Genomic DNA, 13,027 nt, shown 5'->3' with positions numbered 1-13,027 from the left:
AGGTACCAGGGCTGGGACTCAGACATATCCTTTTACGCAACACTATTCCACCCACCACAGTGACACTGGGCTCTTAGCATTGGCTTCCTGTTCGCAAAAGCGGCTCAAGATACCTGTTCTAAAAGGACCACTGTAAGTATTAGAGAAAATAGAGGATTCAGAAGCCGGGTTCATGGGCTAGGAGAGCCTACAGAGTGACTGATAATGGGGATGTGCTTTTTGGGGGGTGATGAAAATGTTCTAGAGTCAGTGGTGATGTTTGAGCAGCTCACTGTACTAAAAATAATTGAATTACATGCTTTAAGAGTGAACTTAATGGTATGTTGAATCATTTCTCGATAAAATGTTCCTTTGAAAAAGGAGCCTGGTTCAGGGAGCAGTGTCTTCATAAATCCTAGCTGCCATTATCATTATTATTATTATTATTATTATCATTATCATTATTATTGATGTGCCAGTCACAACTACTATTAAAATCTTTCATGAGAGTTCAACATCTTACCTCTTTTGGCATATGCCTCCCAAACCCGGGTATGAATTACTTTTGAAACAGGAACCATGGGTGAGATGACTTTGCAGGCTGTACCGGAGCCCGCCCAGGGTTTTGCACGTAGTAGGGGATAATGCAAATTTGTCTTGATGATACATGAGCAGTTCCCATGGAAATTACTTGTTGAAAGTAAGCCCTCCAGTGCTCGCGTGTTCACTAATATCAGCGCGATCGCCGTATCCAGCATAGGTGAGGTGGGATATTGCTTTTACCCATGGGCTCCCCCAGGAAAGAACTGAAATTAAATTTCATGCCAACCGCATTTCTCACTTATGATTGGCAGCCTTCTATTGAGACCAAAAGTCTTTTTTCCAAGAAAATTCAATTAGCAATTGAACATGGAGCTAGTCGGGATAATTCATATATTCTAATCATTACCTTATTACAGGTAGTCAAAATCCATGTGCTACTCTCCTGCTTGCCCGGGAGTAGTAAGAAGAATCGTAATAAGAACAACAGCATTAAGCCATGTTATTGCCTGATGCACCGTGGCTTTGGAGATTAAAAACTGAATTTTGAGGAGAACAAAAATTTATCTCGAGGAAACACAGGCCTCCTGAGCTTTCCCTTTGAAAGCTAACAAAGTCAATTTAGAATTTTAATAGATTCCTCTAAGTTTCTATTGAAGGAAATTAACAGGATTTTAAAATTTAAAGGAAGGCTGCCTATTGTCTCTGGGTTTTTTCTCCTCCATCATGCTTCTCCTTGTCCAGGGCCCCAGCCGCCTCTCTAAAGAGCCTTAGAGGGAAACAGGAGAGCAGGAGGGCTCAAAGATACAGGGCTTGGGCACCCAGGTCTCCGCTCTGCCTCCAGGTGCCCATGTGCCCTTGACAGCAGGGAAAATGGCCAGAGCTACAACCATGTACAGATCTACTGGGTGACAAATGCAAGGGACACAGCCCAGGCAGAGCACCATCAGGGGTGGCCCTCATCACCCCCAACCAGCCCTTTCTCTTCTGCTTCCGCCATTCACTATACTCCATTTACTACCTTCCATGATGGCCGGTCCAGTATTCTCCAGTATCCCCCCAATCCTCCTAACCTCCCCCTAGAGAAGGTACCCAGTGTCTTCATTTTTCTGCCCCTCTCTGGCAAGAGACAAGAACCCCAGCTTCAAAGTCTGCTGGATTTAAATTCCATACTCCGAGATACTTCCAACTCCAAGTTTACAACTAAATATCTTGGACATTCAGCTTAAATTACACTCGCTTATCTAGCTTGGGGCCAGCAAGGGCTGTGAGAACATCAAAATTTTACATCTCAGAAACCCTGAATCCTTGAATTTTGTGTCCACTGTTGTTTCCAGCAATCTCTAGGGCTAAATGATTAATTATACCCACGACAGTCCGAAGCAATTATTTAATTAAGCTGTGTTACAGGCTGCCAATTGTTTAGAGCAAAGGGAAAGCCTTCACCCCAGTTTCTCAACATCTGGCCTTTGGATGACTTAAAAGATAAAAGGAGATATGAGAACATTTTTATGACTAAGTAACAATTTCTAAAAATTTTCCATTAAGTTGAAAAACTTTTTCAGTAATTTGTTTCTCATGATTAGAACTTGGTGATATGTTTTATTGTGAGTGTCCAGCTTACTTAACTCTAATGCAAAATAGAAAATGTTGTGGTATCAAATGAAATGTCGGTATCATCTTTGTTTTAGGGCAGGAAAGTCAGTTTTTTAGCAAATCTTTATTTTCCCTTCAAGTGCATTTGTCTTTCACATTCCCTTGGCCTATCATTTTTAAGTACTCTTTCTTAATTTAGGTTATTTAAATCAACTTTAATAAAAATCCCGTCACCCATTCCAAACTTAGAAATCTAAGTTTTGTTTCATAAAGAACTTTTTAAGAAGAGAGACACAAGCCACCCCGACAGGGTTGATGGCGAAGTCTTGTCTGTACGATCTACTGGAAACACACAAAGACATTAGTTGAGGCACAGGTATCCCGGGCCTGATCTTTCTCTTTCCCTTTGTCTATAACTTCATTTAGAGGACTAGTGGAGTAAACCAGTTGAACAACAATGAGTAATGAGTATTTGCTCACCAGCTGTGTTCAAAATGCATATTTGACTCATTCAAACCTCTTCCTTCCATACTATTTGAGTACTGAAATTCCATCATTCTATTAAAATCTAAGAATGACTACATATTCACCTATAAATGGGCCATCAATAACATAGGATGGTGCTTGCTTCCACAGCACATATGCTAAATTTGGAACGATAAGCATAGCGTGAGCAGGTGACTGAAATAAGCAATAATGAATGACAAAGGGACATTTCACAAGGTTCGTCTTTTGGAAGAAGGTTCAGATTTTCTGAAGAAAACCAATGGAGCAACCAGCTTTTTGGGCTATTTCTTAAGGACGAGGGCAGACTCAAATCCTTGGGTTGATGCAATATAAGTTATGTGTTAGAACTACTGCCCTAAACCTGGAGCCCATGGACCTCATCCATAGTCCTGAATCTTCCGACATTATCTGCAAAATATTGTGGATATACATACATGTGAATTTTTAAGAGGAGAGTGTAAACGGGCTCATGTCTCAAAAAAGGTTAAGGTTCACTATGTTAGACAAGTCCGCTTACAATGCAATGAATCTCACACGAAAATGTGATGCATTTCTCTAGTGGAGAGATTGTGGTTGCCTTGCTAAAGAATGGAAGTCACTAGAAGCGTCCATTATTGTGTGGGAAGTCTTAAAGCTGCCAGTTTACTATTACTCAAATTGCTGTTTCTCCAAAAAAAAAAAAAAAAATCCTTCCTTCAATATCAAGAAGAGCCTTTCAAATTAAAGTGCTTTACTGTCCCACACTAGAAAAGAGAGAAACAAAAACCATCATGTAAGCCAATGTTCCCTGACACTTGAAGGAAACTGACACGCCTAGGTTAGTGCTGCTCATTTCCGGGAAGTGGAACCTGGCCTGGGCTCTGTCCTGCTCCAGAAGGTCAGACACGCATTGTGGTCTACGGCCTGATGCCACCATCTGTCTCTGCAAGGGGGAATGTTTAGCAAATTTGTCTGCTTTTTAAAAGAATTTATTCTTTCATTCCCAGATCTAAAAGTTAGAAACAAAGGTTTCTTTCTCTCTTATTGTCATTCCCAGAAGTGTATTTATTCCATTACTAATGCTCTATTTCATATCAGGGAGTCACGAATGGCCAGTATGTTGACAGATGTGTCGTCAAAGCACAGGACCTTCCTGAAATTGTCAGTCTTTGGAATGACATGCAAAGAGAAGCCTAATCCATGGGCCTGCCCTTGTTAATAACAAAAAGGACAACTAGCATTTGAGCACTGATTTATGGCCTCCAAAGGGCTGAAAGTTTTAATTATATGACATAGCAGCCCTGAGAAAGAAATACTATTATCCCATTTTCCAGGTAAGGAAACTAAGGTTCAAACAGGTCAAGGTCGCAAAGCTGAAACTTACACCCAGACTGCCAGACTCTGAAGGCCACCTCACCAGCCTCAGGGCTGGGATGTGTCCCAGCAGTCTTAGTCCCTATGAGGAGCGAGTCACCTTTAACCAAGTTAGAGCAGGGGGCAGAGCTCAGCCTTCAAGAAGCAGTTCTAATGCTCTGTGCACCTACATTGTCTCCTTTCTTCACAGCTCCCATAAATAGGTGTAGGTTTATACTCAACCTGATATCAGAATCCTTTCAAATATTTAGGAAACGTAGTTGATTGAGCTGAATAATTTACATGCAAGAATTTTCCTTTAAAAAAAAAAGATTTCCCTTCTGAATCACATCTGCTAATTCACATAGTTACTTTCTAAGCAGATGAAACATCTCTCTTTTTCCCAGAAATATATCTTCGAGAAGTAAAAAATCATAAATCAAAATTTAAAAAAAACATTGAGGCTAAACACAGTCTATTCTTTACCGTAAAATATTTGAGACAAAACATTTCCCAGACTTGTTTTCAAAACATTTGCAAGATGAATCCATGCAAACATATGGCTCAGAAATGTCCTTCCCAATTAAAACCTGAGAATATAAATAAATTGGCCTTTCTTCTTTTATCTCTTCTCTTGTTAAGAACAGAGCCTTGCCGCAAACAAGAAACTACCCTTAAAAATTATATTTTTTTTCTTATTTCTTTTTCAACAGGGGCCTTATTACGTTTGAAAATAACACCTTTATCTTGGAACCAATGACAAATGAAACGAACGCGTACAAGCTCTTCCCGGTGGAGAACCTGGAGGGCACCTGGGGCCCCTGTGGCTCACATCACAGCACGTCCGCACTCACTGCAGAGGACAGGCTCCCGCCACCCTCCCAGACGTGGGCAAGAAGGGTAGGGGGGCATCAAGGTTATGCTTCTGGGGAGTGGGGGCTCTAGCTAGGTGCACCCAGGGCTAGGACATCTGGAGGAGTTTTGCTGTCTGGAAGTTGGGTCTGGGGGATGGAGCCACCCAGTTTATCTGGAGTCGTTGATACCAGGTGTCCAGAGCGTCACCAAATACTAAAACCTTCACCATTGCTTTGCAAATGTCGGCCTCAGGCTCATTAACCTATGCTGGGGAAAGTCTGGCTCAAAGACCGACAACATTTCCATTCGTTACGTCATCAGTGAGAAGCTACTGTGGGCCCAGGGTTGTGCCCCGCCATTGCACACATGATGATAAACAAGACGAGAAGGGACCCCCACCTGCCGTTCATTCGGCAGCTCTCCTTCCTCAGGAGGAGAAGGACAGTATGGAGGCCTCTTCACTGGCAAGTCTGTTTTACAGTTAGGGTCTTTGTTGTGATTTGCATAACATCCCCAGTCTTTGCCTGCGTTCCTGTGCAGCGGTGAACAGAGCGTTGGCCACGCAGTGTGGCTAAGGAGTTTTGCTTACCCCAGTTCATGCTGCCCATGCCTGTCCTTCCTTCCTTCCCGAGACGGTCCAAGCACTGGGTTTGCTGGCCACCTGCTCCTGGCTCTGCCCATCAGAGGTCTCTCCCGCTGCTGTGGAAGTGGGAAGAATCGTTACCTGATGGAGTCTGGGCCACAGATCTCCCTCCCTGCTAAGCAGACAGAGACACAGGGCCCCCAGTACCCTTTGGTGCAATCCAGTATTATGTGGGCGCCATAGGCTGCAGCAGAACACTCTTTTGGGTTTTTTTCAAGATTTTTATTTATTTATTTGTTTAGGAGAGAGAGAGAGAGCGCGCGCGCGCGCGTGTGGGCGCTCACGCATGAGTAGGGCGAGGGGCAGACAGAGCAAAAGAAGCAGGCTCCCCACTGAGCAGGGAGCCCGATGTGGGACTCCATCCCAGGACCCTGGGATCATGACCTGAGCTGAAGGCTAAGCCGACTGAGTGACCCAGGTGCCCCAGCAGCAGAACGCTCTTAAAAAGGAGTAAGGGTACCCACATTTGGCTGGGGGCCCTGAATTTCAATGAGTACAACCAGATACGAAATTCCCAACAATTTCCTGATTTTCATCTCTGGCTTTCCTGTTCCTCTGTTGACAAGAAATCAGGATTTCAGAGACATGATGTCAAATGTGCTAACATTGGGTGGTTTAAAGACACGTTCTTCAAGATTCCACTTAAAAGACAACACATTTTCTCTGTCCTGACTTGGAATGTTCCGCCACTTAACGTTCAGCATTGCCTATATATTATTCCTCTTAGTTCATTCCTCATCGTTTTTTTCTGAGTTCAAACAGGAAACATGATCCTAAATGATTTCTTCTCATTCGTAAAATTTCCCTCACATCTGTGAGTTGTGTTCCCCTAACCTTCATTTTCATTTTTATTTTATTATGTTATGTTAGTTACCATACAGTACATCCTTAGTTTTTGTTGTAGTGTTCCATGATTCATTGTTTCCATATAATACCCAGTGCTCCATGCAATACGTGCCCTCCTTAACACCCATCACTGGCCTAACCCAATCCCCCATCCCCCTCCTCTCTGAAACCCTCAGTTTGTTTCCCAGAGTCCATGGTCTCTCGTGGTTCATTCCCCCTCTGTTTACCCCCCCCTTCATTATTCCCCTCCTTCTCCTACCGATCTTCCTGCTATTTCTTATGTCCCACATGAGTGAAACCATATGATAGTTGTCTTTCTCTGCTTGACTTATTTCACTTAGCATAATCTCCTCCAGTCCCGTCCATGTTGCTGCAAATGTTGGGTAATCATCCTTTCTGATGGCTGAGTAATATTCCATTGTATATATGGACCACAACTTCTTAATCCATTCGTCTGTTGAAGGGCATCTCAGCTCCTTCCACAGTTTAGCTATTGTGGACAATGCTGCTATGAACATTGGGGTGCATTCTTCCTGTTCTGGTGTTCTGCCTAAGTGACCCTATTGTCCTCTATTTCTTAATATGCTTACGGGATTTTCTGTGGTGGGAGCTTGCCACCTCTTTGTCCTTTCTTCCCCATCACACAGAAGGGGAAGAACCCCCATCTGGGACAGTGACCCACCTTGGCATTGATACTCGGTAGTGGAGACGGAAATGAACCCCGGGGAGCAGAGCCTGAAACATCCTCCCACGTATGTGAACAGCAGCTCAAGAGAGTTTTCATCCTGCCTTTCACCCCTCCCCCACCCAGTGTAGAGGGACAGATTGAAGAGTTGAAATCACAAAGACCCGCCTCGATGGTCCCAGGACATGTTTATTTTACTCTTCAAACATGCTCGCCTTCGATTCCAGACCTGGGAGAAGAGGTGATTGCGCTGTAGTTCTTCCAGTCATAAACAAGGAGAACATTTGCATTTTGTTTTCAAGGCGCTTTGCTTTGAGCACCTTGTTGAATGCACGTTACCCATGGTGTGAGATTTATAACTTGACAGTTTAAATGACACCCCAATATGTTTGCCATTTCGTGTAGTAGCGCGAGCTCGGTGTCTACTTGCCAGCCATATTTCAGTTCTTTAACTAAGCTGCTGGCTGTCTAGAATTGTGCTCCGCACCGTAATTTCCAGTCATTCTGACTCGTGGAGGAAAGCGCAAAACCTGAATAACAACGTTGTTTTGTTAATAATGCACATCGGGGTGCAAATGAACCTTTCAGTTGCAAAGGGAAGGCAACAGCTCCGTCCTCAACATTTTTCTCTAGAAATAGTTGTGATTGTTTTAGTGGAAGAGAAAATAGGACATAAAGTACATCTACATAATGAAAACGATACGAAGCATAATTTTCGAGTAAGGGGACGACGGGGATTGGAACTGGAGACCACGTGGTTTGGGGTAGGGTCGCCCATACCTGCCTCACTCCCACCGCCTGAATTTAGACTCAAAAAAAATCAATGTAACTGCAGCTAGCTCCTCTTGTTTCTGCAATGCGGCAACCGTACCTGCCTTCCGCCAGCATCTTCTGCCCCCGCTAAACATTAACCAGCGCAAAGATTGGTTTGCAGGCTGAGATTTTTCTGCCAATATTTGCGTTTCCCTTCACAGAGCAGCAGGAATAAATCAGCACTGAGGGTGTGCACCGGCGATAATACAGACTTGAGCTATTGTTTGTCATTTTTTACAAGGCTCTACGTTAGATTGTAGTGAGAACCCAAGTTGCGTCTGGAAGGGCACCTGCAGTCCCGTGGCCTTGGAGTCCGATCTGGCCTCTGCAGGTTCGCTGAGTCCAGCCTGCAGAGCCCTGGCCGCTCCGCTGTCCCGCGACTCGCCACACTCCTTCCCTCTCCATCAACGAGCCAGGCCAGAACGCAGAAAGTATTCTAACGCTGGCCTGAGCTAGCTATAGGCGAAAGCTGGGGAAATCCGCCACGGAAGCAAAAGCACATGATGCATCCCAAAGGCAGATGTAAATTACGTTTGAATTCTCCTTTCTTTGGGGATTCTCTGTGCTGTCGTTCCCCTCCATTAGTGTGGGTAATTATGTGTCAGATGTAAAAGGCAGTACTTCCTGTAGGAAGCCGTGTTCGCTCAGGCTGCTGAGCTGGTCAGGGAGACGCCGTTGTGTGTCCTCAAACGTAGCCGCTCTGAAATGGGCCAGTGTGATGGCTTTTGATTTCTAGACGGCCTCTCCTGTTTGTTTGGTAGAAGACACAGTAGTGGTGGGGGGAGGAGAAGCGTTAGGAATATGTGGCCTGTGCAGAGGCCGAGCATAGCTGAACATCAGGAACGGGCCGGAACCACGTGACCTCATTAAGTACAGCAGGCATGCCTAACGCCTCTCTGACATAACGTCTGCACGTCCACACCTCCTCTGAGACCCTACTGACACCTCTTGCTGCCTTGGTTGCCCCATCTTGCTGGCAGATAACAGAGACAGTGGGATGGCCTCTTTGACCCTGAACTCTGAGCCTCCCTCCATGGGAACTGAGGCTCCAAAATCTCCCAGTGTGGATTCCTATTGAGACTTAAATCCATTAGAACTCTGGGTAAATAAATAACAGATCTCCCTGGTGCCACTGGCTCTGTGGACTCAACGTCAGTATTTCGCATTTGTCTCTATTAACATTCAGTCCGTCAGACGGAGCCTCTTCCTCCAGCTAATTGTGTCTCCTGCGGGTTGCTTGTGCAGCCCGCGTGCCAGCCGGGCCCCGGGGCCGTGTATCCCACGCAGGTGTGATCAGTGTGCTTCACCGCCAAACAAGCCAGTGTCAGGATGGTGGAGAAGACCTGGCACAGCAGGGACCGGGGCTCAGCTCATAAATATTCAAAAAGCGGCCTCGGAGTCCAGACACTGAGTGTCCTATGAGCCAACAACAACCCTTTTTTACTCAGAGAAGATCAAACCAAACTTTGGATTTATTCAGTCTGCTGATCTTGCCACCCACGGAAACATGGGCCCTGGCTTCATTGTTATTGTTCTTTTCTTGTTGGTTGTATCACACCCAACTGGAATCCATTTGCCCATCTCCATGGTTCCTGTCCCAAACTGTCACCAGCCATCACCTGCACTCCTGGCTTCCACTACTGTCTTCCCGTGATCCGTTCTCCCAGCAGCCAGAGTGCTGTTTTTAAAACCTCCCATGCAGGGGCTCCCCGTTGTTCTTAGGTCACTAGATGATCCTTCAGCCTCTTTGCCATGGCCCCTGCCCTGTCCACAGCTCATCCACGGCCCTCCCTCCCGCTCTAGACCGTGTAGCCATCCTGCCTGTTGCCGGGACCCTCCACGGTCTCCCAGCCTCAGAACTCCTGCTGCTGCTATTCCATCTATCTGAACACTGTTCCCTGCACACATACCGACTTCTCATCCTCAGTTCGCAGCGGCCTTTGTCACATGGCCCCATCTTTATCCACCTTGCAGAACTGTTTATTGCTATTATTATTATTACTATTATCACCCCTTCTACAGACTAAGCTCTATTTTTGTGAATTCTTTATTGTCACCCTATCTCCTCACCCCTCCCAAAATGCAAGCCTCATGAGCCCGGGACCTTGGCTTTCTTGTCCATCCCCCTCTCCCCAGCCCCTGACCCAGTGCTGAGCAGAGACAGCGACAGTAGGTATTTGTGGGGTGAGTAAATGATAGACACATAGTCTGGCCTGGATGAGGGAGGAAGTATGACGAGCATTTATTGAAACCCTGATCTCAACTTGCTTTTCTGACTTGGGTTGGGTTGGGTTAAGTCCCCCGTGCCAGAGTTCTTGCTGCAGCTTGTCGGGGGATATTCTGTCTCTGGGAACTTGGCTGTGATGACTTCGAGAGGCCCGGGAACTGGTTCCCTCTTGAGCAAGACTCACAGAACATCCCAGTCCCCACCTTGGAACGGACCCTGCTGGGCCATTCTCAGAGGCTAATGTTCCTATCTGTTTGGGGAAGGGCTTTTGTTTATAACCCCAAAAATGAAAATTCAATCAAGCCACCAGTTTCAAATGTTGCTTTGCATATCAAAAATTTTAAATATGATTTCATTTTTTTTTTTTTAACCGGATAGCCCAGATAGGTCGAAGTCATGTGGAGGTAATTTAAGCCTCTCTGTGTGCTGCTGATGGAAGAATGAAAGTTCGCGGCCATGAGCTGGCCCCTCCCCCATGGCTTTTTATTATTATGTGGTTAGGCTTCTCTCTGAGCTTGCATTTCTTTGAATTCATGAGAAAATTTGGACTTCTCTGAAAACTGCAGAGACAGGAAAATTGTGTTCATGTGTTTGTTTTCATTATCTGGAATTGTGTATTTTCTAAATGATGATCCAAGGCCACTTGGAAAAATCCCCCGGTCATTTATTCCACCCCTTCGTGGTCTGAAAGGTGTAAACGTCTAAACAGCCAAGGCCCTTTCTGCGGGTTTTTCAAGGGGAGATTAATTAGGTTTTTTTCTGCCCCAGAGCTGTATGTTCTTTTGTATGATTAGCTGAATCTGTTCGTGGTTAATCGGGAAGTTGGAGGGGGCGGGAAACAGAGAGACATCTGCTCCTTTCGCACCTCAAAAAGGAAATGGGGCAAGAAGACCTTCACCCCTCCCAAAGGTGGCTCACTCTGGGGACACCCGTGAGTACACTGGGGTTCATCTTTTTTCCTTTATGAGCACATTGTTATCACCAGGAAACACGCCTGTAGCACGTAGTCGCCAAGCTTGACTTCTTTTTTTTCTCATAACGTAAAAGTATGAGAAATCATACCTTTCCTGGTGCTTTGTTTTTCCCTTCTCCATAAGGTTTCCAGATTTCTTGAGGGATCCCTAAATTCATGAATCAGCACAGCTGGGCAGCGAGCAGGAACACTGCTATGATACAAACATTTTTCTTGTAAAAATCTGTTTGGAAGATCCCGGACTGATGGGGATTTGTTTTATAAAAGATGTTTCCCTCAGGATTATGTGACGGGAAGGCTGATTCAAGGCACGCCTTGGTCATTTTCGCTTTTGTCTGAACGCGTGGTTAGAGCATGAGAGTTTCAAACGTGAAGCAACGTCGTTAAGGCAGGCACCAGCCCCTCGACTGCAAGGACCAAGCCCACCTCAGCCCCCGTGTCCTCCCACCGCATTTTATTGCAGAAACAGAAGGCTTTGTTTTTTGTTTTTAATGTTTGCTTTTTGAGACCACCCTCCATGAATTGCCCTTTTTCTCCTAAAAAAACGCCCTGGGGATTCCCCTAGTAATTCATGGAAGAGTGCAAATGGTTTCTGAGGAAACTTGATTAAAATGTGACCCACTTGAGACGCTGCCTTTATTTCAGAGGCCCTTCTGCATCTTCTCCCTCCCTACCCCTTGATGTAGTTTCCTTATTCTTCTCAACCATTTCATTCCCCACCCCCCAGTCCCCTGCTCCTCCGCATATAGGTCAGTCTTTTTGTTTTTCCTCGACACTCTTTCTTTCGAGTCTGTCTCGTTTGTTCCTTTCTGGTTTTACTCCTAGCACCTTCTCTTCACCCGACTCTGTTCCATTTATCAGCTGGGCTGTTCCCTGTTCTCCAGACCACTGCTGTTCTTTGCTTCTAACTAGATTTTTACGTGACCAGCCCTAAGAAATAAGCTGCCTGAAGAGGACTATTTAACGTTTCCCCAGAACAGTCATGCAGTGGCTGCTCAAAATACATTCTCTTTCACTCTTCTCAGATCCCAACACTGGACCGTAAAGGTGAAAGCAGCACACAGAAAACACTTGAACCCCATCATCTTCTGTAGGGAGATTCATCTGGGCTATGTAGCCACAAACGCACAGCCGTCAGCCGGCTCCTGTTCCAGAGAGTGCTTGGGTTTTGTTTGTTTATGTGCATGTTTCATTTAATAACGATCTTGACTCATTCTGATCCCACCGTCCGTGATTCAACAGGCAGGCTGGACTCCTTCTTAAGGATTTCCCATATGGAAATGGAAACCAGTCACCCGCGTGGAGTAGGTTTAACAGAGGTCGTTGGGGTAGAGGGAACAGAGGTGACGCTGCTGGTGGTGGTGGTGAGGCTAGGCTCCCCTTAGGCCAAGTGCTTAGGTGCAGAGATATAGGCAGTGTTCTGGAAGCCCTGGCGAGGTGTGAAAGGAAATTAAATCCGTGTTTACTTTTGGCAGCATAAAAGAGAGACCCTCAAGATGACCAAGTACGTAGAGCTGGTTATCGTAGCGGACAACCGGGAGGTAAGAACATTTCCAACTTCTCGCTATAGTTGGTTAAAAAAAAATACAGGGAAAAGAAAATATTTAGCACGTTATTACTTGTTCTGATTAACTTCATTTTCTATGAGCCCTTTAAAGCATTGCAAAGAACCCATTGAAAAAAGTGGTTTTCTGGCATTCATGAGCATAAAATGTTACAAATGTATCTGATATTACAAAATAAAAGCCAGGACTGCAGGAAAAGCAGAGCTACTCGCTAGCTAAGCTCTCCAAAAGGAGTTATTTGGAGGAAATGGCAGACGGTCTTAGAATGTATTCAAACATATTTGGGGGAAAAGCTTGGTTTAGAATCGTCTGATACGTCCTGACCCAAAATGAATGGAAGAATCCAGGCTGCAGGGACACAGCAGACAAACCCTACCTTCTGAAATCTGCTTTGATGCTACGTTAGTTTTCTCTTCAGTTTCCAGTTGCTGTTTTTAGACGATCTTCTCTGCATTCATTCCTTGCC

General features: G+C 45.2%; 1 protein-coding gene across 2 annotated transcripts in view; it reads left to right on the top strand.

Moving 5' to 3' along the window:
• Positions 1–13,027, top strand: part of ADAM12 (ADAM metallopeptidase domain 12) — a 326,152-nt gene that overhangs the window by 248,746 nt on the left and 64,379 nt on the right. For both annotated transcript variants that reach the window (XM_034663422.1, XM_034663423.1), the window contains exons 6-7: positions 4,668–4,854; positions 12,472–12,537. In XM_034663422.1, coding sequence (XP_034519313.1) covers positions 4,668–4,854; positions 12,472–12,537 — 253 coding nt within the window. The remainder of the gene's footprint in view (positions 1–4,667; positions 4,855–12,471; positions 12,538–13,027) is intronic.

The sequence above is a fragment of the Ailuropoda melanoleuca genome, chromosome 6, assembly GCF_002007445.2.
Source record: "Ailuropoda melanoleuca isolate Jingjing chromosome 6, ASM200744v2, whole genome shotgun sequence".
In the NCBI taxonomy this organism is placed as follows: Eukaryota; Metazoa; Chordata; class Mammalia; order Carnivora; family Ursidae; genus Ailuropoda; species Ailuropoda melanoleuca.
The sequence above is the reverse complement of the archived record's forward strand: the minus strand, read 5'-3'. Positions and strand labels throughout refer to the sequence as shown.